The following is a 27,820-nucleotide window of genomic DNA, read 5'->3' on the forward strand; positions in this document are numbered from 1 at the left end:
TGTGTGTGTGTGTGTGTGTGTGTGTGTGTGTGTGTGTGTGTGTGTGTGTGTGTGTGTGTGTGTGTGTGTGTGTGTGTGTGTGTGTGTGTGTGTGTGTGTGTGTGTGTCTGAGGCAAAATTTGCATCCTAAGAACAAAAACTGAAAATTATGAGTCACTTTATACATACAAGGAACAATGATACACACAGGTGGACAGCCTCCACAAACACACTGCACACCACTGTGGCACTGCATGTTTGAACAAAAGTTTTTATACTTCATTATATGAAAGTTAACTGATCATAGTCTTAAATATAACTTAACAAAGAAAGCTACACTGCCAGAATTCTAGGTTACAGGTGTCGGAAATCGTATAGGAATACTAATCATACAATGTGACACATGTAAAAAACACATACTAACAGTGGTCTGTGACATACTTCACACCAAATTATACAATTAAAGATTATGAGTTTCTTGAACTTGTGACCAAATTTCAAAGCATTCACAGTAACCAATAAAGCAGAATAAGATGTTGCAGACTCTGTGTGACAACAAGGCAAACACTTCAACACAAAGGACTTTCATTCTATCTACTAATGGAACTTGCCCTCAAGATGATGGACATAAACCTATACATGGTGTATGGGTATACTTTATAATTATAAGACCATTAAATATCTAAAATATTATATTAAAATCAATTGTAATCTAAAAACAATTGTGTAGTGCTACTACAAGTCCAGCACATCACAATAATACAGATTCTACTTTTCCCCTTCCCACATCCATCATGCGGCAAACTTTTTAATATTTCACCTGAGTGCACACAAATTTTGGTATTTACCAGTGTCCATCCTTCAAACCTCTGTAAACACATCCCTAGGATGTACAATAAGAATTGTATATATTTGGCAAAAGTATATCTTGATACAGTCATAAGCCACAACCAGATCCCATGTGTGTGTGTGTGTGTGTGTGTGTGTGTGTGTGTGTGTGTGTGTGTGTGTGTGTGTGTGTGTGTGTGTGTGTGTGTGTGTGTGTGTGTGTGTGTGTGTGTGTGTGTGTGTGTGTGTGTGTGTGTGTGTGTGAGACCGTACCATATCAGAACACAACATTGTTAAAATCAAGAGAAAACATTGAAAGAGGTCTTTCATATGTGTTTATCAAACCAATAAAACCATATGAGGGGATTCTATGTCCTTATCACATATTTAGCCCAGAATACTCAGCTGGGCTAGCAGCTGCTGGAACCCACAGCTGACACTATCTGCAAAGTGTAGCTGCAGAAGTATTAAACAGGATTCATGGGTGCAGGAAAGAACACTGACTAGGATTCACAGCTGTAGGGCACAATCCTGAGCAGGACTCACGTGAGGGAGACAGTATCCAGCAAGACTGACAGGTGAAGTACAACCCCCAAAAAAGGGGATGTTAGGCCACAGGATACAGCACCTGACAGGGCTTGTGGTGAAGGGAAACATCTCCCCATTCTGGTCACTCCTGCTGCTCCATTCAAACTATCTCACGTAAGTTTTTTTTCCTTGGCAATCTGTGGAGAGATTACTAGTAAGTAAAATATTTTCATTAAAAGTAAAAAAAATCTAAATCAATCAGATATTTATCACCTTAACATATTATCTAATCTAAATATAATATGATAAGTAAATCATAAATCATATTAGGATCAATGGAAAAGTGAGCATTGTTTGTTAAGGTAAAAGATTTGTTCAGTATTTATGTAGATCAATCCAGTACTAGCCATCTCACCTTCGACCTCTAAGTATTTCCTTAAAATTGATTATCATTTTTCATTACTTTATATAAGCTAAATATTATTCAACCACCATAATCAAATAATATTTATTTGTACTCTCACACCAAAAATTAACTGTAATCTGAAAGCACCATGAATTCTCATGTATAAGAACAAAAAATTTTTAATCAACTCTCCCTGAGTAGAAATCTAAAGAGCTATATTTCAATACAATTTATATCAGCATAGGTGATTAGTTAAATTATGTGTATCACATTGCAGTGTTTGTTTCAAAATGTATCATCACAATCAGGCACATAACCATTCCAAGGTGACTTGTCATGAACTAATGATTTTCAAATTTGTCCAGTTCTCATCCACACCACCTTAATAAAACAGCATAGACCCAAAAACCTTTTTGCCTCTTTAATTCCCTTCCTGTGATTACTGTCTTCCAAGTTCTCACACTTCACCACAACGCTGCATCTTTTTTTTTATGTTCCACCATTATTTCCATGAATATGATAACTAAATGTCTTTTACCCCTCTCCTGCAAACCCAGCTACACAAGACTTTATATTTGCTATCATTTCTATGCTCCCCATCTCACTAACACAAAAGTTAACAAGTATCTTCACTCTTGCATCCTTTTCACGGATAACTCTACAACTCTGCCTGTTTCTGTTTTTTCTATGACTTGAACCACTTCAAGAGAGGAGCATCAGACATCACTGCTAAACTGACTGCCTTCCTGGACTCTTTTTTTTTTTTTTTTTTAGAAATGGTAGTATAGCACTCTTTTTCCCATTTCTTGTGCTCTTACCCTGCTTTCCAACATTGAAAAAAAAGAGGTTTGAGTATTATTTTGCAATGTACACAAACCTCACCTCACTATCACTGCCGCAATACTTCTCTTTAATTACTACACTGCTTTTTCCTTAATTCTTGTTCAAATGACCCAGATATGTATATGTCAATGACAGACTAATTTTAAATTTGCAGCCAAAAGTATAGTAAAGCCATACAGAGATCCAATTATCTAAATGCTAGGAGCAAACACATGGATGGCAATATACAAGGCAAAATTTGCATCAGTGATAAAGAAGCACTCTAACACTTCATCATACACACAAAGATATCAGAAAAGATCTCAAATTTAAAAAGGAAACACCATAACTAGCTAAGAGAAATTAGTAAAATCCTACTACCTGATGAGCAACACCTAGAAATACAAACAAACATTATCAAAGATATAAGACAAAGTAAAGCAAAAACAATAAAGATATGTAAGTAAACAAAGAAAAAACAACAAATTAGACATGATCCACCAGTACAAAAGTAAAACAAGTACAAAAATTAATTAATATTATGGAGATGTGACATCATTGACATTGACTTCAGGTCTGTTGTTCAGTAATGCAACAGACATGGATTTGATCATCCTCATCTCCATCCATTTAAGCCTGCAAACATTGCCATTCTTCACTTCCCAGGATTCACTAACTTATAGCATTACACTCTTAACACAGACCATATAAAAGTGTCCTTTGGATAATAGCAAGATTCAATGAGGACAATGGTTCCATTAACTTCCTCCATCTACTTCTAATTCACTACAACACTATCATTTGCACCATCTCCTACACATCTCATGAACATTCATCAACATATATAAAAACATGTCATTTAAGTCAATCTGTTCTTGTCTATGTCTCCAACTTCCCTTTTCTAATTGCACATTAAAATATCAATATTCTTTATCTATTTCTAATCCCACTAAATATCTTTGGGATTCACACCTCTCCTGCAAATCACACATGATTATGAATTTTAATATTACAGTGACATGACTCATGTGAACTGATGATCTTTGTTTTATGCACTTATAATCCTCAGGCCCTAGATGCCTCTCTCTCTCTCTCTCTCTCTCTCTCTCTCTCTCTCTCTCTCTCTCTCTCTCTCATCTTTTGAGCTCAACTCCTGCCTCACCCTTAATCTAAACAATTATTACCAAATCATCTCTATACAATACCTTCTTTGGAGTGGAACGTTAGTCATCCTGTCTTCTTGTATGTGAGTGTGTGTGTGTGTGTGTGGTCCTGCAGGAGTGCAAGGCCAACAGTCTTGTCCTTCTATGTGTGTGGTAAGTGCGTGGACTCTTACAATAAGGGACCAGATATGTACACATAACACTATGCCACAAGAAAAAATAGCAACTAAAGTAAGATAAAAAAAAAAAAAATGAATGAATAAATTTTAAAAAATCACTACAGGTGGAATGATGACATGCAATAATCTATATAGGTGGGGTTTTCAGTACAAGAATTTCAGCTTCCTGATGATGCACATCTAACTTGAATTTTTTTTAGGAAATATAGTACCAACAGCCATAAGAGGAAGCAAAATCCTTGCTTATAACTACATGCAAATTTCATATGCACTATGGGTTACTTTGAATTATTAATATTCCAGCTTCTAGAATAACCAAGAAGACAGAGAGTTATCAGCCTTATTTGCATAAACAAAACAAAAACTAGGGTCTTGTCTGATTTTTACCAAGTGTACTCAGCCACCACTGGGTTACAACAAGGCAGTATCACAGCAAGCTACCCAAATAAGCCATGTCTTACACCTTATGTGGGCTGGCAGAGGGTGCATGGTGAGTGCTCTCTCTTATCTCGCTCTCCCTCTGTGGTGTTACACCATACAGGAAAGTCGAGGATATCACAATTGAGGCGCCAATGACAAACTGTATGGTAGGTGCAGCATCCCCCAGTGCCAGCCAGGATACCAAGCTGGACATCACAATGGATAGGGAGGTGGCAAAGCCCTTCAGGATGTTGTCAGCATACTTCATTGTAACTGATACCATCAGTCCACCAAAAGCCTGGAATGCAAGAGGACTTGAGAACACCTACACTATTTACATTTATAAGAAACAATAAACTACGCTAATTTTATTCTACCAAATACCAACTAACCCACACAAATTTCATGTCCCCAATCTCATTTTAACATACACACAATGAACCACATATTGAGATTGCCAGCCTGGTGGAGAGAGAGAGAGAGAGAGAGAGAGAGAGAGAGAGAGAGAGAGAGAGAGAGAGAGAGAGAGAGAGAGAGAGAGAGAGAGAGAGAGAGAGAGAGAGAGAGAGAGAGAGAGAGAGAGAGAGAGAGAGAGAGAGAGAGAGAGAGAGAGAGAGAGAGAGAGAGAGAGAGAGAGAGAGAGAGAGAGAGAGAAAAAAAAATAGGCCCCTGATAGAGAAATCTAGATAAGCTCCACAAATGATCTACATACAGTGCTCAATGATGATGGCCCTTCTGTTTCCCACTAAAAGCTTAGAAGCTATTACATGATTTCAATTTATTTCTAATCTGACCAGTTTCATAAGAACATTAAAACCCAATCTAAACCTGGGTGGTAGTGTTGGCATGCAGGTCAGAGAAGACACACCTCTGTTGAACTATTCAAGGCAAAACTCAAAACAATATAATACTTTCATACCATAAGCATTTTTAAAGAGTACTGATATTTACTGTATGAATCTACACATAACTTTATCATCATACAACTTATTTATTTCAGCTGCACTTAAGTGGTAGCATCCAGAAAGGCAGCTTAAAAATCTTATATACTTTACAATTACTGAAACACATGAAGTTTTCTGGGGAAGGACATTTTACAAAGGAAATGCTTATTCTTCAAATTTAAGAACATAAAACTGTTTTGTGATATTAGAAAGAAGTGGCAAGGGACAAATCCTTGTGACTTCTTTCTAATATTACAAAAACAGTTTTTATGTTCTTAAATTTGAAGAATAAGCATTTCCTTTGTAAAATCATATCATTTCTCTGCTTGCAGCTACACAAGTAAATAAGCACAAAAGAGAGAGAGAGAGAGAGAGAGAGAGAGAGAGAGAGAGAGAGAGAGAGAGAGAGAGAGAGAGAGAGAGAGAGAGAGAGAGAGAGAGAGAGAGAGAGAGAGAGAGAGAGAGAGAGAGAGAGAGAGAGAGAGAGAGAGAATGTGTTTGCACTTTAGTACTGCTACAAGTATTTGACAGCAACAATACACCTACCTGTATTAGCACCACCAGCCAGGTAGCAAGAGAGTAGCCCTGAAAGAAGCCATTCTCCCTGATTGCTCTGCTGTCACCACTCACAGCCATCACAGCAAATGCAATGGAAAACACCCCTGAAATAAGATAATATGGATGCTATAAATATTATGTACTTATAACCATGCATGTGTGTGTGTGTGTGTGTGTGTGTGTATTTACCTAGTTGTGGTTTATGGGAGGGGGGTAATCTCATAGAGTCTTAAAAAACATGGACAGTTACAGCATTGACAACATTTTCACAGAGTTCATTCCATTTGTTCACACTACTATGAAGAAAATTACACTTTTTTATGTCTCTTCTACAGTTAACTTTCTTTGGCTTCTTACTGATTCCCCTTGTACTCTGTGTATCTAACTTTATACATTTTTTGTTTACATTTTTCATACCATTTATCATTCTAAAATGTTTATTAAATCTCCTCTCTCTCTCTCTCTCTCTCTCTCTCTCTCTCTCTCTCTCTCTCTCTCTCTCCTCTTGTCAAGGCTATGAATTTCCAAAATTTTTAATCTCTCTTCATAGGTTGACTTGCTCAATTCCAGAATCATCTTAGTGACTACTATTTGTACTCTATAATGTTTATTAAATCTCCTCTCATTATCCCCTATTGTCAAGGCTAGCAATTTCCAACATTTTTAATCTCTCTTCATAGGTTGACTTGCTCAATTCTAGAATCATCTTAGTGACTGTTATTTGTAATCTTTCTAATTTTACAATATTCCCCTCTGTATGAGGTGACCACATCATTGTTGCATATTCCAACCTTGGTCTTATGAAAATCAACAACTTTTTTTTATCATTTCTTTATCCAAATATGAGGATGCCATTCTTTATCTTTTTTTAACAAATTCATCATCTCTCCAGTAATTTTATCAATGTGTCTGTCTGGAGTCAAATTTCCAGTAACTGTTACTCCCAAATTCACTTCCTCTTTTGACTTCTTTAACTTCACACCATCCATCTCATAATTATATTGTATTTTTTTCTTACTCTTACCAAATTTCATCACTTTACATTTACTTAAACTGAATCCTATTTGCCAAGATTTGCTCCATCTATTTTATCTTATTTAAATCATCTTGCAGTACCATACAGTCATTTACATTTTCTACCCTTCTCATCACCTTAGCATCATCCACAATAAATTCACATAACTATCTATTTCTTCATTTACATCGTTCATGTATATCACAAATATTATTGGTCCCAACACTGACCCCTGTGGGTCATCACTAGTTACTTTCAGCAAAGATGAATTCTGGTCTTGTATTACAGTTCTCATCTCTCTATCATCCAGATAATCCTCCATCACTCCAGCAGTCTTCCTCCAATTTTTCCATAATTTTTTATCTTCCATAGCAATCTCTGGTGTGGTACTTTGTCAAACACTTTCTTCAAGCCTAAGTAGACACCATCCACCAATCCGTCTCTCTCCTGCACAATATCACACTACCCTTGAATAAAAGGACAATAAGTTCATGGAGGATGATCTTCCCCTCCTAAATCCAAATTGACAATTTACCAAAACTTTATCTCTTTCCAAATGTTCCATCCATCTTTCCTTTATTATTCTTTCACATAGTTTTCCTACAACACTAGTCAAGGACACTGGTCTATAATTTAGTGGGTTTTCCTTATTTTCTCCTTTGAATATTGATGTAATATTTGCTCTCTTCCAATCTTTTGGTACTCTTCCCTGTGATAGTGATATCACCACTAGACTGAATTTTATCATCCAGTTGTTCTCTACATTCCTTCAATATTCAGTTTGATACTCCATCTGGACCACTTGCTTTATTTACATCAAGTTCTTCCATCATTTTAAATATTTTCTCATAACTGACTGGGACTGTACTTAATATATTCCTCACCAACTTATCCTTTCCAGCATCAAACTCCCCTTCCACAGTAAATACCAATCTGAAACTATAGTTCATAACCTCTGCCATGTCCTGTGGATCCTCATAGATTTTTCCTTCAACCTTCAATCTTGATACATCTTCTTTCTTCTTCATCTTCCCATTAATATGTCTAAAGAACAGTTTAGGTTCATTTATACACTTATCTATCATATCTTTCATAGTTTCTTCTCTCCATTCTTATTATCTCAACGTACTTATTTCTAGCATCAATATATTTCTCCCATCTGCTCTCAGCTTTCCTCTTCTTCCATCAATTCCAAGCATTTAGCTTAAAACTTCTAGCCTTTTTGCATTTTGTATTGAATCATTCCTTACCCTTTCTACATCTTACTCCTCCTCTAGGTACAAATTTCTCCACAGCATAAATATATATATCCTTATAAATTCATCCCATTTTTCCAAAACATCTTCTGTGTCTTCAAAGTCTTTCCAGTCCACGGCAATAAAGTATTTTCTTCTGTTTTCAAAATCAGCTTTACTATATTTAAATCTTTTCACCTTATAATTTTAATCTATGATTATTTTCATTTTTCAATTTGAATTCCATCAACACATGATCACTCTTACCAAGAGGACTAGCATAGTGTATGGTTTCAATAATTTCCATGTCCTTGGTAAACACTAAATCAAGTCTTGATGGTTTATCTCTTCCACTAAATCTTGTATCACAATCTATCCAATGAGTCAGTAAGTTCTCCACCACCCAGTTTAACAGTCTATTACTCCATGAGTTTTCACTTCCAGTAGTTGTCAATGTTTCCCAATTTATCTTCTTACAATTAAAATCACGAACAATAACTATATCACTACTTTCCATCACTATCTTTTCAAGACTTTTAACACATCTACCAACATCTCTTCGTGTTCTTCTTTTTGCCATGCATTGGTCATAGGTGGCACATACACTCCTACATAATTCATTATCCTTCCATTTCCACTTTTAATCATTACTTGTAGAATTTCAGATTTGTTTTCCCTTTTTATTACCCTCTCCGATTTAACACTCTTTTCAGCCATAATGATCACTCCCCCTCCTCCCTTGTCATTTCTATTTTTCATCCATAAATCATATTTATCATCACCAATGTCAGGAGTTCTCCATTCATTTTTCCATTTTGTCTCACATAATACATCAACATCTGGTGCAGTTCTATTTAATAACTCATTTAATTCCATCTTTGTTGACATTAATCCATTAACATTAGTGTAACATACTTTACTTACTGTTTGATGTACCATTTCTTTATTCTCATATCTCTTACTCTCCAGAAAAACTTCTCCTCCGTCCATTGTTTGTTTTTTGTTTAGCCTCATTTACCAGCTCCTTTTGCTTCAACCTCTCAATCTCATCCATATCCCTTTTTATCCATACATTCTTATATTCTTCATCTCCAGACAACCTCCAAGACCCATTAATTACTTCTTCTGCTTGTACCTGTGTTGCAAACCTTATTCTTATGGGTCTCATGGAACTCTTCCACTTGCTTTACTACCTGACTGTCTTCACCCATCACTTTTTTCAGTAACTTATTCAACAGGTTCCTTTCCTTTTCCTCTCTTTGAATTCTGCTCACTATTTTCTCTTTCTTTAAACCAAATACAATTATCTGATTATATTTTTCTAGTGTCTCTCACTATTTTTTTCTCTTCTTTAATAACATTTACCACTTTCTGTCTCAGGTTTTGTTTCTCATTTTCTTGTTGTTCTATTATTTCTTTTAGTGATTCATTTTGTCTCATTTCTACATCCTTTACACTTGCCTTCATTTCCTCATTTCCTTTCTGAACAGTTTCTACTTTTTCCTTTATCTGTTTCTTTAAACAGTTGTTTTCCACTTTTAACTTCTAATTCTTATCTTCCATCTTAATCAACCTTGCTGTAATAGTCCCCAACTCCTTACCAGTCTCCTTCTGATATGCCTCTAATGTCTTTATTCCCTCCAATAAGTTTTCCTTCATTTCTTAAATATGCAAAATTTTTCTACACTGCAGTCTATAATTTAGTTCTCTTTCTTCTCAAGTAAAACCTTCAAATGAACCTTTTGAGGTGCCGCCTTCCACCATCTTTATCCAAAATGTAAACCAAACCAAACTTTCCTAGAGACGGGATAACTATACTCACAGTACTGATTCTCCCCTCCCTATTTACCACCTAGGTATTCCAGGGTCTTCATAACATATCTTGTTCCACCATGAGCGAGTGTGTGTGTGTGTGTGTGTGTGTGTGTGTGTGTGTGTGTGTTGCACACTCCTTTCCGATATTATTGTAATGCCTCCTTTGAGCAATCCATAGAAACAATAAGAAATTGATCAGAAGACAAGAAGGAACAACCTCCCCTCTGACAGCAGACCAAACACTGACAAGCCACGTGATATTCTGCAGCACCACAAGAAAGCCAGCAGTATACTGTGTTGGCAGCCAAAAAAAAATTCAATATAATATTTGTTCATTACTAAATGGCTATATTTTTTGTGGCAAAAAGTCTAGGCCAACCCATCCTACCCAACCAAGACTTTCCCCAAGAGCAAAACTTAGTAAGCTGGTTTGCCTTTATCCTCAGCTTAACAATGCATAGTTATAACTTTTTCTTTTTTTTTTTTTTTTGGTAAATGAATGTTTGTTGGAATTCAGAAGGTTCAGCTAACTGGCATACAAAACATTCATATTCTACACAAGATTTAAGCATTATCTGAGACCATGTCACTAACACAGATAAGTCAAACAAGGAAGTGGTGGCAGTACATGACCATTTTACCAGCAACAGTGCAGCTTGTTGAGGCAGTTTTCTATTATAACAAAATACTGTATCACTAGAACGTAGATGCCTTCAAGTGGTAGTGAAAAGTCCACTTAAGATACAAACTGAAAAACAAATTAAAAATACAAGCAAATTTGATTTTTACTGAATACCACCACCAATGCTACACAAAACAAGCCACTGAGAGGACACCCATGGACTCACCCAGCTGGATATTTCTGATGATGAGGGACGTCTGCTTCCCTTTCTTGACAAGGCGCTCAAAGTACACTCCAGAGAACCCGCTGGAGATGCAGGACACAAACACTGCCAGGATGCCCAAGAGACGCCGCACCTCAGTGTTTGGGTGAGCTGCATTGTGAGCATCAGGAGGGTGTACTTCCCCTCCTCCTTCACCAGCTTCCCCTCCTTCAGCTCCACCCAACAAACTGGGATCAGCTCCCTCCATGGCCTCCACTTCAGGTAATATCTTTGAGGTGCTTCTGTTGGCATTTCCTCCATCAACCTATAAAATAGAGACAAACCTATGAAACAGAGACAGCTTTTTCTTACATCAATCCATTTAATCCATTTATCCATTTATACATCAATCCATTTAACACAGCTTGTTCTCGTGCTATACATGATAGAGAGGTGGCCCACAAAAGGTACTTAAGCCTTCCATCACCAGAATCTCATGCACTTTATATTTCTGCCTGGAACCATGCCAAATCTGTTCTCCAACTAGCCAAAAACTCCTTCATTAACAGAAAGTGTCAAAACCTTTCAAGATCTAACTCCCCTCATGACTTCTGGCATCTAGCCAAAAACATCTCCAATAACTTTGCTTCTTCTTTCCCTCCTCTGTTTCAACCAGATGGCACCACTGCTATCACATCTATTTCTATAGCTGAACTCTTCGCTCAAACCTTTGCTAAAATCTCTACCTTGGACGATTCTGGGCTTGTTCCTCCCTCTCCTCCACCCTCTGACTACTTCATGCCACCTATTAAAATTCTTCACAATAATGTTTTCCATGCCCTCGCTGGCTTAAACCCTCGGAAGGCTTATGGACCGGATGGGGTCCCTCCTATTCTTCTCCGAAACTGTGCCTCCATGCTTGCACCTGGCCTAGTCAAACTCCTTCAGCTCTGTCTGTCAACATCTACCTTTCATTCTTTTCATTCAACCTGTTCCTAAAAAGGGTGATCATTCTAATCCCTCAAACTACCATCCTATTGCTTTAATTTCCTGCCTATCTAATGTTTTTGAATCTATCCTCAACAGGAAGATTCTTAAACATCTCTCACTTCACAACCTTCTATCTGATCGCCAGTATGGGTTCCGTCAAGGCCGCTCTACTGGTGATCTTCTGGCTTTCCTTACTGAGTCTTGGTCATCCTCTTTTAGAGATTTTGGTGAAACTTTTGCTGTTGCCTTGGACATATCAAAAGCTTTTGATAGAGTCTGGCACAAAGCTTTGATTTCCAAACTACCCTCCTACAGCTTCTCTCCTCTCTGTAACTTCATCTCAAGTTTCCTTTCTGACCATTCTATTGCTGCTGTGGTAGACGGTCACTGTTCTTCTCCTAAATCTATTAACAGTGGTGTTTCTCAGGGTTCTGTCCTGTCACCCACTCTCTTCTTATTATTCATTAATGATCTTCTAAACCAAACTTCTTGTCCTATCCACTCCTACGCTGATGATGCCACCCTGCACTTTTCCACGTCTTTTCATAGACGTCCAACCCTTCAGGAGGTAAACATTTCACACAGGGAAGCCACAGAATGCTTGACTTCTGATCTTTCTAAAATTTCTGATTGGGGCAGAGCAAACTTGGTATTGTTCAATGCCTCAAAAACTCAATTCCTCCATCTATCAACTCGACACAACCTTCCAGACAACTATCCCCTCTTCTTCAATGACACTCAACTGTCCCCCTCTTCTACACTGAACATTCATGGTCTGTCCTTTACTTATAATCTGAACTGGAAACTTCACATCTCATCTCTAGCTAAAACAGCTTCTATGAAGTTAGGCATTCTGAGATGTCTCCGCCAGTTTTTCTCACCCCCCAGTTGCTAACTCTGTACAAGGGCCTTATCCGTCCATGTATGGAGTATGCTTCACAAGTCTGGGGGGCTTCCACTCATACTGCTCTTCTAGACAAGGTGGAATCAAAAGCTTTTCTTCTCATCAACTACTCTCCTCTAACTGACTGTCTTCAGTCTCTCTCTCTCACCAACGCAATGTTGCATCTCTAGCTGTCTTCTATCGCTATTTTCATGCTAACTGCTCTTCTGATCTTGCTAACTGCATGCCTCCCCTCCTCCCGCGGTCTTGTTGCACAAGACTTTCTTCTTTCTCTCACCTCTATTCTGTCCACCTCTCTAATGCAAGAGTTAACCAGTACTCTCAATCATTCATCCCTTTCTCTGGTAAACTCTGGAACTCCCTGCCTGCTTCTGTATTTCCACCTTCCTATGACTTGAATTCCTTCAAGAGGGAGGTTTCAAGACACTTATTCATCAATTTTTGACCACTGCTTTGACCCTTTTATGGGACTGGCATTTCAGTGGGCATTTTTTTTTATTGGATTTTTGTTGCCCTTGGCCAGAGTCCTTCCTACATAATAAAAAATATAAAAAAATATGATATAGGATGCAAAAAGTTTTTATTATTCATTTGGACTAAAAATGTTTGGTAATTTTCAGTATCATTTCAATCAACATAGTCAATCTTGGTATTCATTCATGCAATATACGAAAAAAAAATATGACAATTCAACTAAACATCCAGTGAAACTATAAGGTATGTTGTAATCTTTTTGATATCTTTATCTTCAGGGACAGTTTTGTTGAGAAATGTCTGCCTTGCTTGGTTTTATCCCTCCTTGATTTGCTATGAAAGAACTACTGATTCTGTACCAGACACCCATTTAATTAAGGCAGAGAGAGAGAGAGAGAGAGAGAGAGAGAGAGAGAGAGAGAGAGAGAGAGAGAGAGAGAGAGAGAGAGAGAGAGAGAGAGAGAGAGAGAGAGAGAGAGAGAGAGAGAGAGAGAGAGAGAGAGAGAGAGAGAGAGAGAGACTCCATTCACAAATAAAAAAATTAAAAAATTCACTTAATCACTTTTCTCTGGCATGCATAAATCATTAAAAAAAGGTGTTCATGACAGACAGGCAAATGGAGAATAAAGCCTACAAAAATAAGGGCAAAATCACAAAAAAAAATAAAATAAAATAAAAAATAACAGATACATAGAAAAAGCTCTCATGGCATAAGACATACAGAGCAACAGCACAGATCAAAGACTAAACAAGGACATCAATTAATAATGCATATCAACCAAGCTCTCCAAAATGTTTATACACACACACACACACACACACACACACACTCTCTACCTGGACAAGAGAGACCCCCAACATCAGCAGACAAAGGGACAGCCAGTGGATGGGAGCAAGGCGCTTCCCAAGCATTACCCAAGAAAAAATTGCTGTGGTAAGGATCTTGAGCTGGTAAGTCACCTGAGGGCAAGAATCAAATCATCGGTCTGAGCTTTATAGATAAAAAAATAAATAAAATAAAATAAAATTATTAAAACAATAAAATGCAGGATAAATCTGCAAATGAAAACCTTTATATCTTAGACAAAATCTTCTTGATAATCAAGCATGTAACACAAAGTAATTTAACCTCTTTTACAACAAAATCATTTTTTTTTATCTGTCAATCTATACACTATACTAGCACCTCAATAACTGGAGGCAGCTGAGGCAAGGCACACACATACACACACACACACACACACACACACACACACACACACACACACACACACACACACACACACACACACACACACACATATGCAATCAAACCCACAAGCATAATATGCATAACCCTGAGTTGCAATTAGTAACAAGTGTATCATCCTGTCATGCCTGTCACATCTCTTCCTATATATCACATGATGCAAAGCCTTGCACTATCTTCTCAAATCTACTCAAGCAATGACTCAACTTTCATAAGAAGCTGAGAATCATTTAATGTACCAAAGGGTTCAGGAAAAAGGCCAATATGACACTTTGCAATAGTCATTTTATTCCTACACTCATATGGAACAATTTGATCAAACTATTGCTCCAAAACCTATCTTTTCCACCACACATAAGGATGTTAATCTAATAGGCTGAATAATAACAATTAAAACAAAAAATTAATGGCATAATTTCTTTTAAATTTTTAGTTCCCTGGGGTAAAAAAAATATCTTATCCTGGTGATCATGTACAGCTTGACTGAATCAGTGTTGGTCTGTTAATGGTATTGCTGTATTTGTTGAAAATGAAAAATAACTAAATAAATAAAATCTCAATTCATAAAACACAGAAACACTGTGTACAACCTGACAACACAACAGCTTAAGACAAACTGAGACCAAACCAGTGAGTCTAGACAGTGCCACCCAAAACAGTGAAATATGAAATGCCCACAGTGCACCATTTTTTTTCACTGTCTGTATAGGATTGCTTATTTGATTTCTAAACATATGCTTTCATAAATAATGTCATATGTACTTATGTATTATTTTGGTATCATGGATGGTGAATAAAAGTTCTGGAAAATTTATCAAAAAATATTACAGTATGAGTAACTAATTTTCTCACTCTTCAATATGAGCTCCAGAAGGTTCAACAAGATCAAAATCTGCTTTCTATAGGAAAACTAATAAGATTTTTTTTTTTTACCATTAATTGCATCATTATGATTCAACAGGTATTATAAGTCTTAAATGAATAAATGGCACAGCAAACTCTTCAGGCAGTCTCCCTCCAGACAGTAAATCCTGGCATTTATCTATATTCCCACTCCTACATCAAAAGGAGTGGAAATGAGAAACATTCCAGTTTTTTATTATTCTTTTTGACCTCACTTTTGGGACTGGCACTCAAGTGAGCCTTTTTTTCTCTAACTTTTTGTTGCCCTTGGCTGATGCCCTACTTACATATATAAAAAAAAAAAAAAAAGTAAAATCAAGTCTGTATCAGTTGCAAAATGGCCATCCACATCACTACCACCAAAGTATGTGATGCCAAAAGTGAATTGGACAATGCTGCCAACAAATTAGGTACACAGTAATTGATTAAGGCTGACTGGGGATCAGTCACTTATATCACCATTTGGTTTCCTCATCATACTGAAAGAGGTGTGAAAATAATGTAAAAATGCATAAAGACTACAGCTGGGAAGCATAACTGAAATTCAGCAACTCTTTAGCCTTTCATCCTCACACAGAACATGATTCCAGTAGTTATGGTTACAGGAAGTGAAAATTTAAGGTATTCCCACATCAAAATCAGTCATACATAAGACTTTATTCTAAAACACTTCTGCGGAAAACCTCTATCACATTCAAAAGACTGTAGTTGAGGTTACATGGATCTTTAAGGGTGTTTCTATAATTCTAATGACAGAATAACAGACTTCTATATTATGAAAAGGAGAAACACTCATGAGAACCTGGCTAATCAACTCTGTGCCCTTGCAAAATGGTCATGGTGAGAGGGCAAAGCATTTCTGAATACTGGTCAAAATGCCATCATTATGGTGTAATAAATCAATCCCTCATACAGACTTCAGAACATTCTTCACTGACCTGGTAAGTAGCTGCATCAAGATTGGAGAGGGCAATGAACAGCAGGTTGTTCTGCACCACATACAGGAAGGCTGGGATGGCCAGCTTAAGTGTCTCCCATGCATTTAGCAGCACATCTTCATACAAACGCTTCAGAGTCACTCTCATGATTTTACCTATAAAGTATCAAAGGCAAAATTAATTACCTCATCCTACTGGTGATTCTTTGAAGGATTACATAACATTTATATGATGTTCTTTATATAAAAATACTGATCATCTATAAATCTGTTATTCTATTTACACTCAATGGTTGATCTTTAAGTTGGAAACAACAGTCTTTACTGAGGAAGAGTGCCCACAAGAATTAACCTGTTAGACAAGCTATGAAACTAAGGTTATGACAAATGAGGGAGAGCCATTAAGGTGAATTAGGTGAAAACAATTTCTGGATCTTTAGATGAAATAAATTTGAAGAAGTGATAAAAGAAGGACAACTGTGTGGTGGCAGATCTTGAGATGAAATATTTATAACATAATTAAATAAAATTGAATTTCACATTCCTTTCATGCACTTGACAACAATGATCTAGTTCTGTAAGCCACTAACTAATACATGAAACTTGTACTGCACCCTCCACCACTCACTTTAGTGCTTGCCATGCTGTACCTACCTGAGTCCAGATGTAAGAAGCACAAAGAGAGGGCAAGTTTAAGCAGTTCAGACATGAGGACAGCTGTGGTGATGATGTAGGGCTGGTGTGTGGAAGTAGTGCGACTGTATCGCAAAAGCAACACCATGGTGGATGTTTGTACTGACAACACCACCAAACTTAGCGTCTTGAGGGACAGCAGGTGGTTCCGAAGCCAGCGTTTCTCACCAGGCACCTCCATGCCTGGCCCTCTCCTGCTGTCCACTTCACTCATCCCTAAACTCTCATCTGACACTCTTCTGAAATTGCAAAAGTAGCTCAACAAGGATGCATGTGTAAGGAAACAGTATACTCTGAAATCAAATTTCATAAAGTTGTTCTGGACTCTTCACTACAATAAACCTTGCCTCAATGAACAGCTCAACAAACTACAAGCAGAACAACATAGATATAGGCATCATTCCATGCTGTGGCAGGGCTGAGGTTACCAACATTAATCTAGTCTTCTACATACCCCATTGAAGTGCTGCAAAATGTATTATATAAAATAAAGTTTTTGCAAAACAAGGTTTGGTTATTCATTATATGTATGTACTGATAACTTTTTTTTTTATCATTTTGCATTACTCAGCTGATTATCATACCCTATATATATATATATATATATATATATATATATATATATATATATATATATATATATATATATATATATATATATATATATATATATATATATATATATATGGCAATTACTGTGGGTGTTTATGTTGCAGCTAGTGCTGAAATGCTAATTATGCATCCTTATTTTACAAATTTTTCTAAGATATGGATAAAATAATGTATTTTATCCTGATTTATAAATGCTTAATTTATATTCATTGATGAAATTTCACTAAATTACTTGATAATGTTGCAAAAACTCATCAAATAAAAGCCTTTATATGATCTTGATTTACAGACTTTGTCACAGTTTCTGAATATTTTTATGGAATGCAACTTGTAAATCATGGTATACATATCTGTTCTTATATGACTGGGAATCCCACACTGGCTAGCATGCCAGCCTAATAACAAAAATCAAAACACTGCTTAACCATGTAAAATATATATATATATATATATATATATATATATATATATATATATATATATATATATATATATATATATATATATATATATATATATATATATATATATATATATATATATATATATATATATATATATATATATATATATATATATATATATATAACACTGGTTAAACACTGGTTAAGCAGTGTTTTGGCTTTTGTTATTAGGCTGGCATGTTAGCCAGTGTAGGATTCCCAATCAGATAAGAACAGATATGTATACCATGATTTACAAGTTACATTCCTTAAAAATATTCAGAAACTGTGAAGAAATCTGTAAATCAATATCATATAAAGACTTTTATTTAATGCATTTTCCAATATTTTCAGATAATTTAGTGAAATTCCATCAATAAATACAAATTAAGCATTTTATAAATCAGGATAAAATACATTATTTTATCCATATCTTAGAAAAATTTGTAAAATAATGATCCGCAATTAGCATTTCAGCACTAGCTGCAACATAAATACCCACAGTAATTGCCATGGGAGTTGCCGCTACTTGTCACATCAACTGTCGTGAGTATTTTGGCTGCACAACATCATATGGCACTTAATCATTCTGTACATCATTAGTTCATTATTGCTGCAGAAGCAGATGTATCAACATCCCCATCCCTGTCTTCTTACTCACCACACACCATTATCACTTGGTTCAAGCAAAATCACCACAATACTATCCTGCAATGGCAAGGGAAAGTGGCCTCAGTTATTCAAGTCTGTCATCATCATCTCTCACAACAGTGATGATATTGCATATATGATGCCAGGAACCCAAAATGTTTATAAGAATGAAGTAAATAAGTCATAGTAATAAAATGCACCTTCATCCCACTATTCCTCATAGTAAAAATACACTCTGCTTAAATATGTGCATAAATGCACAGTTATTCTTTATAATAAGTCTTTTAATGACAATGAGAATGTCATTTACTTTCAGCTAATATGTCAATTATTTTAAGCCAATCACTATGTGTATACATGGCAGCTGCAGCAGTCAGCTGGCTACCCACAAGGGTACTTAGCATCACAATACCAGCCAAGTGCAGTGGACACAGATTTAAGTAGCAGGATTTTATTGACCAGTTCCATAAGCAAGAAGACTTGAGTACATATTTCATAATATTCCACAGTGTTTTGTTGAAATCACTCTTGTACTGAACAATTGGTGGCACCAATACCCTTTGAGAATGTGGAAGAGGTCAACCTCTTCCACTTCTTATTAAGGTATATGATAATACAATTAAGCCAGGTTAGGTTAGTGTCCTTAAGGTGGTCCAGGGGAGAAGATGCCATTCTGTTAGTTTAGGTAAAACTATGTTAGGTTAGTGTCCTTAAGGGGGATCCAGGGGGAAGAAGCCTCCCAGCTAGGTAAGGATAGGTTAGGTAAAATTAGGATAGGTTAGTATCCTTAAGGGTGATCCAGGGGTGGCTTTGCACTTCTGGTTATTTTAGGTTAGTGTTCTTAATGAGGAGTCCAAAGGGGGCAAAGGCCCCTGCCCACCATTTAGGTTAGGATAGTTAAGTTCTGATTGGGTTAGTTTTCTTAAGAAGGTGTCCAGGGGGCAAAGTCAAAGTTCATAGGGGGTGAAGGTTATGTTAAAATTTGGTTAGGATAAAAATTTCACCAGTTTTCAAAATATGGCACCTTAATTTTTCATGAATGTCCAAATTTGGTGTAATTTGGCTTCCCCCACTCTAAAATTTCACTTTCCCACCAGGTCCCCAAGCTTGTTTGAGGGATTTGAGGCATGGGGGGGGGATCAGATCTATTATAAAGAATTACCAAATGCACTGATGGGGTAATACTGAAATAACATTGGTATTTTCATCTGAAGGTCATGTTTAGATTAGGTTTATATTCATTCAGTTCTTTAATTTCACTGCTGATCTCATTGACCATTGATCATTGAACAAGAAAAAAAAATTACTTCGAATTTAGTTGGCAAAAATTATTTCTATAATTCCTCACTAATGTTTATCTTCTAACACCAAGCAATCAATGATAAATACTCATCATACCTGTTTTCTGATCACCGCAGGTCACAAGTAGTTGAGAAAGGGATGTTATTTTTTCCATTTGCAATGCCCATTTCCTTTTAAAGCTAGGCCGAGCTTTTTGTTTAAAATATCGTTTTGAGGCTTTTTTTGTGTGTGTACCTTTCAAAAGCTTCTTTATTTAAAATTAAAATCTTAGCAATAGCTGTGTGCATCATCACTGTATCAACGTTTTTACAAGTGAAAATACATGTTTTTTGATCAGGTGAAGAGAACGCAAACAAAACAGCCACCAAAACAGTGTTCTGGGGGGCGCCTCCTGATCATTAGTGGCTAATGATTCCACATCCTCCTTCTGTTGTTATCATAACACCTGACCTGGCTATAAAATGTATGGTGGGCGAAGATGTAACACTGCCGTAGTTACTATCGATAAAACCCCAACGTTTCCCTGGTTACCCCATCAATACAACCCCAGTTAAAACCTGTAAGCCGAGCCTCCTTCCCCTGCCCCTGGGCATGGCAATTTCCCCTATCACACAGCACACACTGACCTACACCACCATGATGAAACAGGTGATGGGGACGGCAGCTCACGGCACCACCTCGCCACCACGGGGCTTCACCCACACCCTCACCATAGCAGACAAACGTTCCCCCTTATGCTATGGCTGGCCAGTCTTCAGTCCCGTACTCCTCTCAACTCCTCCCCCGCAACATTATGCCCCCAGCTATCAGTGAATGTCAGTTGCTGTGGGACGTTTGTAATTTATTATTCGTCCAGGTGAACCTCAACATATCAATATAATTGATAGGTTGATATCGCATTCATGACGTCACTGTTACGTCATAAATTGGATCATGTTTGGCAGGGACTGAAGGATGTGTACTCAGGTAACCGGTGTGCTGGATTAGATTGGTTCACCTGTCGTGCACCCATCACATCAAACAATTATTTTGTAACTACACTAAACTCAATGGTTCAAGTGTATCATTTAGCTACAGGCATACATAACCACGTCTCCTACATCCCCCCCCCCCAACCCCAATGAATGTGGAGGACAACAAGTCAGAGAGAAAGAGCAGGAAAAAGCAGTCGGTTCGTAGGAGGCACTAGCTCTTAATACCACTCGTCAGAAGTCACAGTATCTTTAATAAATTAGTATATTTTTAATGTAATCCTTATTCAACAAGGCGTGAGTATTATGAAAAGAGGTGATGACGAAGGGATGAATCATAACAAAGATGAATCAAAGCTCTTGTCACTAATACTACATTTCCATTATTTCTTTTTAAATTTATATATTCATGGAACCAATTTGAGCAATAATAGCTTCTTTAATTTAGGTAAGTCAGTCTTCAGTATACGGGTTTCTGTGATTCGTGTAAATGGAAGAGAACTTATTTTGTCGAGATAAATTCTTGAGTAAAATGTGTTCATATCACATCCAGGAAGACAAGGAAGGCAGAGATCTCTGGCGCAAGATAACAAGACTTAGTGAGCAAGAGGGCCTCCTTAACAGATGCAATGGAATAAAGTGGTGACGGCAGCGATTCAAGAAACTAACATTTTAATTTTAATTTAAACAAAATCTATATTGACATTACCGTGACAGGAACTATTACGGTCATATGGGGCTTCTCAACTACACACACACACCTTGTGTGTCCAGTGGTAATACCTTCATCTTTCACTTGGTATGTGTTGAGGTTCGCGTCGCAGAGGTGCGCAATGATGAGCGAGCACTTACTTCCCCTAGTGAGCAAGAGTAAATGATGCGTGGATGGAGAGAGATCTGTCTTATCCTTAGAACACACTGCATGAACTCTCAACTCTCTCCGGGAGGGTTATGGATAATGACATGAACAACCTCCTTTACTTCCCCTCGCATTCTACAGCTGTGCAGCTGAAGGTGGCCGGCCTTTAAAGTAAAGCACACTTGTGGTTGATCAGCGGATATATTACGAGGTTGCTCACCAGAGTTCTTATTCATCTTTTTTTCTGGCTTTCTACTTTTTTTCTTATCAAAATTTTTACCTGAGAAATCTGCAATAAAAGCATCCTTCCGTAAAATGAATAAATGAAGATTGATAGAATAGGTTTGTAATTGTTCCCGAATAGATTTGGTAATCATTTCCTGATATGGCATGAAAGAAAAGGAAGACAGAAACGGAGTAATGTAGATTGTTTCACAACAGCTTGTCGGTGAAGGGGAGTGTAAAGATTAAAATACAGTCAGTCGCAATAATGAGAATGGCAGGATAAGGATGAAGAGGCCGCTGAGCAGGACCGAGTGTGGGAGAAATGCAAAACTACTCGTAACATAAAACCTTTCAGTTAGTACTGGGAAGATAAAGGCAGCAGGTGGTTGTCACTCGCCAGGTGAGGTCATAAGGACACCGCAGACAGGCCGCAATATTATGACTATTCTGACCTCGCCGAATAATCATATAACCTCCACACCATTTCAGGCCTACATAAAGTGTGGTGGTATACGATAAACTACAGGTCTGAAAGTCTCTTACATAGCGGTGATTGCCTTTTGATGATCCCTTGAGGCTTGCACTGAGGTATGCTGGGGAAGGAGAGGCAGGGCGGGATGAGGTGCGCATAATCCTGAAATAAACTGCGATAAAAAATTCACTTCGCATCTGAATCTCATCCACATTCGCCAGCATTACTTGAACCAATAAGGAGCTATTCCTGTCACACTTTACATCTGAAACGGGTTATTATCCTTGCCTCACCTAATAACCTCCCAGCTGGTGAAACAAGCCACAAGACTTTAAAAGTCTTATCCTAACATCAAGTAATCTTCCTGCATCCATTTCAGTCTTTACTAAAACATCACTGGGGAGTTCTTCACATAACAACAGTTCACATTCTTGTACTCATTCATAACTTTAGGTCAGAGTCGTCAATCCGGGAGCCGCTGTATGGGAATCCTCCTCCACACATCTAATTCTCCTTCACAAATAGTGGTACCATATATATCACACTTTTCTCATCCATTAAAAATTACTTTCTATAGCACTGTAGTCGCTGTAAAGCCGTGCATTTAAATCAAACAATCTACATAAGACTTAAAGTTTTGTTGCTGTTTGAAATTCACTTGCATTCACGTGTATTTTCTGTCTATGCCTTCACTTGGCATCTGTATCACACGGTGCGTGGATGATATGAATATACTCCGATCTTGATACATCAGCCATTTTTCCGTGCTGCATTCGAACGAAAGGACGTTCCTGTAGTCGTTATCGCAGAGTCTCATTTCCTTGGAAAGCATTACTGTACCTGTATCCAATGCCTCTCTTCTCTTCCGAAGTACTCCCACAGCCGCGCGTGTCGCCTGCAGGTACAGTGATGACGGACATGTGTACACTGCTGCTACCCGCTTAAAGATAAAATTAATTTAACTAATGGCGCTTTGGTCACACATGTGAGAACCCATACGCATGTTCACACATCAATAAACGATCTCTCTCTCTCTCTCTCTCTCTCTCTCTCTCTCTCTCTCTCTCTCTCTCTCTCTCTCTCTCTCTCTCTCTCTCGACGACTTACACCAAATTTTATCAGATCACCAATGCTGACCCATTCAAAATTAATTACTTGCGTCTGTGTGTCATTGGCAACATCTTATGAGGAGAGGGTGGCGGATTAAGTTGCAGGATTTCACAAATAACATGGTATTGGTGTCTCATAGGAGAATAAAGGATAGGAGAGGCCCCTTCTCTTGATAAAAGTGGAACCTAACTCCCCTACACAATCAAGAGCGAGTATCAGTACTAGTGACACATGCGACACCTGTACAGTAATTACTTTTGGACATATGTGCTAGATGTGACAGTACATTAGGCCTTATTTTGAGACATTTCTGCAACGCACCTCCACTACTTTCCAAAGGCTCTAATTAAAGTGACATGGATTCTTAAGGAATTTTTTTTTTTTTATGGTTCTAGTGACATATTAACAAAACTTCCTACATTACAAACTGGAGAAACTCTCTGGAGAATCCGGCTAATCGTCTCTGTGGCCTTAGAAAACAATTGTGGTGACAGGGCAGGGCGTTTCACAATATGGGTCATTATCATAGCTGCGACAGCAACCATAACTTAGCAGTAACGAATCTATAAATTCTGGAGAGTCAGATTAGGAGACAATACTCGGGACACGTTCGCACTACATAGTTATAAGCTGTGGTCTTTTCACATGGAGTGCTTGCTGCAACTCCAACCCCTTCCTATGTCAACAGGTCAACTCCGCTGGCGACCCACACAAGGATTTCATTACAGCCTAATCCACAAGTCAGCAAACATCTGTGCGTGAGGCGACAACAGCTACAGAGATAATGAAATGGTCCTTGTGAGTATTTTCTTCCGTTGATGGATTTGACTCGTTATTAAACTATTACAAGATTTATTAGAACACGCTTGGAAACTGCAATAACAACCTCCGTCAGTCTGTTAAAAGCAACAAGTTTAAGAATGCAGACCTTGGCTTTGTTGGTTCGGTAATAATAACACGCGACAGTATTCTTAAATAGTATTACTACTCGTATATTAGCTTACTGTGACCAACTCGTCGCTGCCGTATGATTTTTTTTTTTTTTTCAGGTGTTGTGTGTCGTATTGTAGTTAAAAGAAATGGATTATCGTGGGTGAGGCCCAGGTAAGGAGGTTTAATAGTAACCTTTACCAAACCTCCTTGGGCCCAGGCGTGTTGGTCCTCGGAGACACGCCAGAGCGCATGCAGAGAACGGCATATACAAACGACATTCATCTGTGTGTGTGTGTGTGTTTACGAGTATACATCTGTAAGTTTACCACCATACCTCTAGGTAGGTCTGTTTTTGTAATGGTGAGGAAAGGAACCACTGAAATGTGCTGGCAGTGTTCCAGGGCAAGGAGCGGCAAGTGGTGTGCGGGTGGGCGGGGTCGTCACGCCACTGTCCCTACACTGTGTAGGCCCCATATTCAAGAACGCTTTGGTCTCTCACCACGACTATTTTCAAAGGCCACAAAGATAATTAGCAGGGTTCTCAGAAGTGTTTTTTTTTTCCAGTTAATGATGTAGAGATCCCGTTAATCTCTCACCAGAACCATTAAAACAACCTTAAAAACCCTTGTCACTTCAACTACAGCTTTTTGAAAGTAGTGTAGGTGCGGCGCAGAATTGTTTCAGAATATGGTCCAATGCACTGCTTGACAAGTTTGTATGTGCGTGGGTGACTGCTTTGTTCTCTGGCCTACTCTGCATGTATTAAATTTATCAATGAGTATCACGGTTCTATTATCCCGAAACTTTTCTAGATTATCCATATTGTTCTGAGTAACTAGTGTCTACACATGCAAGAAATACTATACAGATCGGTACTACGTGATCACATGAGTAGATAAATGAGTAAGGAGTCAAACTCTCTCAAGATGGGTATGTTTATTGGTAGGTAACTCAGATCTTAATCCAAACTTGTAGCGTTGCAGCATACATATTATAACTAAGCAACATTTACAGTTAAAAATATATAAATACCCTAATATATGCTGATTCAACAAGATAAACAGAATCTCACCTTTCGCAGAAGCATCCTGTCTTCATGCTCTCTCGTACCTCACTGAGGCATTCACAGCAACGTTTGACGTCTGGTCTGAAGTCTTGTTCCAATACGTAATGATAAGTGTGGAGCGCAGAAGGGTGAGTGAGTACACACACACACACACACACACACACACACACACACACACACTTTGTACACTTATAAAGCAAGATACATAGTGATAGTAGCCTCTGAAGTGAAAAACTCTTTCAAAACAATTACTCCGACAGACCTAAACGAGCACTGAAGCTTCACTTAACAGACTCAACCCTGAAATAGCCCAGGACAAGCAACGCCTCGTCTGGCGTCAGCACTCAGCACGGACACCAGGTGGCGAGGCAGCACCACCGCAGCCCCTTGCTGAACCGACACCTCGAGAGCAGCCAGCACTCAGCCGGCAAAGCGCACAGCAAGTCAGGCTAACGCGGGTGAAGCACACACCGACTCATGAACACAGGGCCTCGGGCGGGACAATAGCAGGGTGCCAGGCGTTAGTGGGGCTAGTGGAGGTTTTAGACACTCGGCGACGGCAGTAAACACTTTCCATCATTCATTATGCTGGCAAATGGCGTGAGGCGTGACTTCGTGAATAATTCCCCTGATTTCGTGTGCAATGAGAAAAATATTTTGAAGTGAGTTACCAGTCTCGGATGCTCGATGCCCCGAGGCAACACTTTCGTCACCAGCGTGCCTGCGCCGCACCCAAGCAACGGAGGAGGAGAAGGAGAAGGAGGAGGAGGAGGAGGAGGATCGCGGCGGCTCGGAAATGCTGGTCGTCCCAAACATCCTTCACGGAATCATAACAAACGCGTTGTGAAGGACAGGAGCAGTAACAGGAGATGAGAAAGGGAGCCCAGATTGTTAATTTCATCGGGCAGAGGCGAATTGGTGGGCAGACATGATGTTTAGAAATGTAACTATCCACGTATTAACCTGGGACAGATCTAGCGACGGCCTGAACATTCCGTCACATTGGTCCTTCCACTGCGTGTCACAGCGTCATCTCCAAGACTTACAACACCTTCCTCCTACACCCTCCTCCTCTTCCTCCGGGTGCGTCCCTGTGTGCGTGGCTCACTCCCGCCGCTCATGGAGGCTCGCCCGTCCTGCTCCTCCACCGGCAATCTCCGAGCTTGGTCACGCCCACCCGCTAGCTCGCACACCTCACATTACTTCTGCTGGAGGACGTGGCACACCTGTACTCACGTCACCTGCAGGGCGTCACACAGCTCAATCCGGGGTTTATCACCTGTCATATGCCGCCTCAGTCACAGTCACCACCAGTCAAACACAGTGTGTCACTCAGTCACTTGCAATCAGTCAGGCACAAGGTATGTCAGCTGGTCATTCAGTCACCACCAGTCAGTCACACGCAACGTAAGTCATTCATTTTACCACCAGTCAGTCAGTCAGGCAACTCATCACTCATTATCAACCAGTCACATACACTATTTTCTAACTCATTGGTCTGTTACTTGGCAGACTGAGGTTCGCGCCCCGCTCAGGTCGCAAAGGTTTCCACTGATGAGCAAGAGGATGAGCAAGAGGATGAGGTGTGTAGCGTGTGCGAGGTCTCAGTCTTACCTACAGATCGGACTATGTGACCTCTAAGTTCTCTTCGGGAGGGTAACAGGTGGCGATCACGAATCCAGCACGTGATCCTCATGGCAACATACGTCACATAGTCACCACCAGTCAGTCAGGCACGATGGGAGTCATACAGTCACCACCATGCAGGCGTCAGGTCCGTCAGTCGATTGCAGCAAGTGACACCAAGCCTTCCTATTCCGTGGCGACGTCGGGTGGTGAGAGCGGCTGGTGGCGGCGGGGAGGTGGAGGAGGGGCGGCTGCTGGTGCCTTCTGTGCTGCCTCCCAGTGGTCAGCCTCGTGTCGTCAGCAGGTCAGGTCAGTCAGGCCCATCGGGACCCAGCGGGGGCCAAAGCCGTTACTGGAATCGTGATTTTGAGCAGGTTGTGTTGCGGCTGAGGCGGGGGCAGGGGCGCGGCGTGCTGGGGAGGCAGGCGGGTAGGGCGTGCTGACCCCCGCGACCATCAGGTCCTCTTCTTGTTCCAACACTTGCGCCGCGGCAGACCAAGCTTGAGCAGGTGCGCCTCCTCCTCCGCCTCGATCTCCGGGCTCTTCAGGAAGGTTGGCGCCACGCACAGGCCCACCATGGTCACAGCTGATGGGGAGAGAAGGGTGGTGAGAACGCTTCTCTCTCTCTCTCTCTCTCTCTCTCTCTCTCTCTCTCTCTCTCTCTCTCTCTCTCTCTCTCTCTCT

The 27,820-nt window shown here is 39.1% G+C and overlaps 2 protein-coding genes across 7 annotated transcripts in view; both read right to left on the reverse strand.

The window, feature by feature from the left end:
• LOC135104159 (UDP-N-acetylglucosamine transporter-like) lies at positions 1-25,647 on the reverse strand. 5 transcript variants are annotated; one of them, XM_064011231.1, is made up of 9 exons: positions 25,517-25,647; positions 16,828-17,105; positions 16,175-16,329; positions 13,922-14,044; positions 10,741-11,041; positions 5,816-5,931; positions 4,367-4,623; positions 3,769-3,868; positions 1-1,532 (listed from the first exon to the last, which is right to left on the reverse strand). In XM_064011231.1, exons 1-8 carry the CDS (start codon positions 25,540-25,542, stop codon positions 3,787-3,789), a joined length of 1,338 nt encoding a protein of 445 aa, XP_063867301.1. In that variant the 5' UTR covers positions 25,543-25,647; the 3' UTR covers positions 1-1,532; positions 3,769-3,786. The 5 variants fall into 5 exon arrangements, with proteins under 5 accessions (XP_063867301.1, XP_063867302.1, XP_063867303.1 ...); XM_064011232.1 differs by lacking the exon at positions 25,517-25,647 and adding an exon at positions 20,501-20,659; XM_064011233.1 differs by lacking the exon at positions 25,517-25,647 and adding an exon at positions 19,971-20,459.
• The window catches only part of LOC135104160 (uncharacterized), a 47,526-nt gene continuing 45,074 nt past the window's right edge, over positions 25,369-27,820 (reverse strand). For both annotated transcript variants that reach the window (XM_064011237.1, XM_064011236.1), the window contains exon 5: positions 25,369-27,722. In XM_064011237.1, coding sequence (XP_063867307.1) covers positions 27,592-27,722 — 131 coding nt within the window. In that variant the 3' untranslated portion in view covers positions 25,369-27,591. The remainder of the gene's footprint in view (positions 27,723-27,820) is intronic.

This window comes from Scylla paramamosain, chromosome 10, assembly GCF_035594125.1.
Source record: "Scylla paramamosain isolate STU-SP2022 chromosome 10, ASM3559412v1, whole genome shotgun sequence".
Classification (NCBI taxonomy): Eukaryota; Metazoa; Arthropoda; class Malacostraca; order Decapoda; family Portunidae; genus Scylla; species Scylla paramamosain.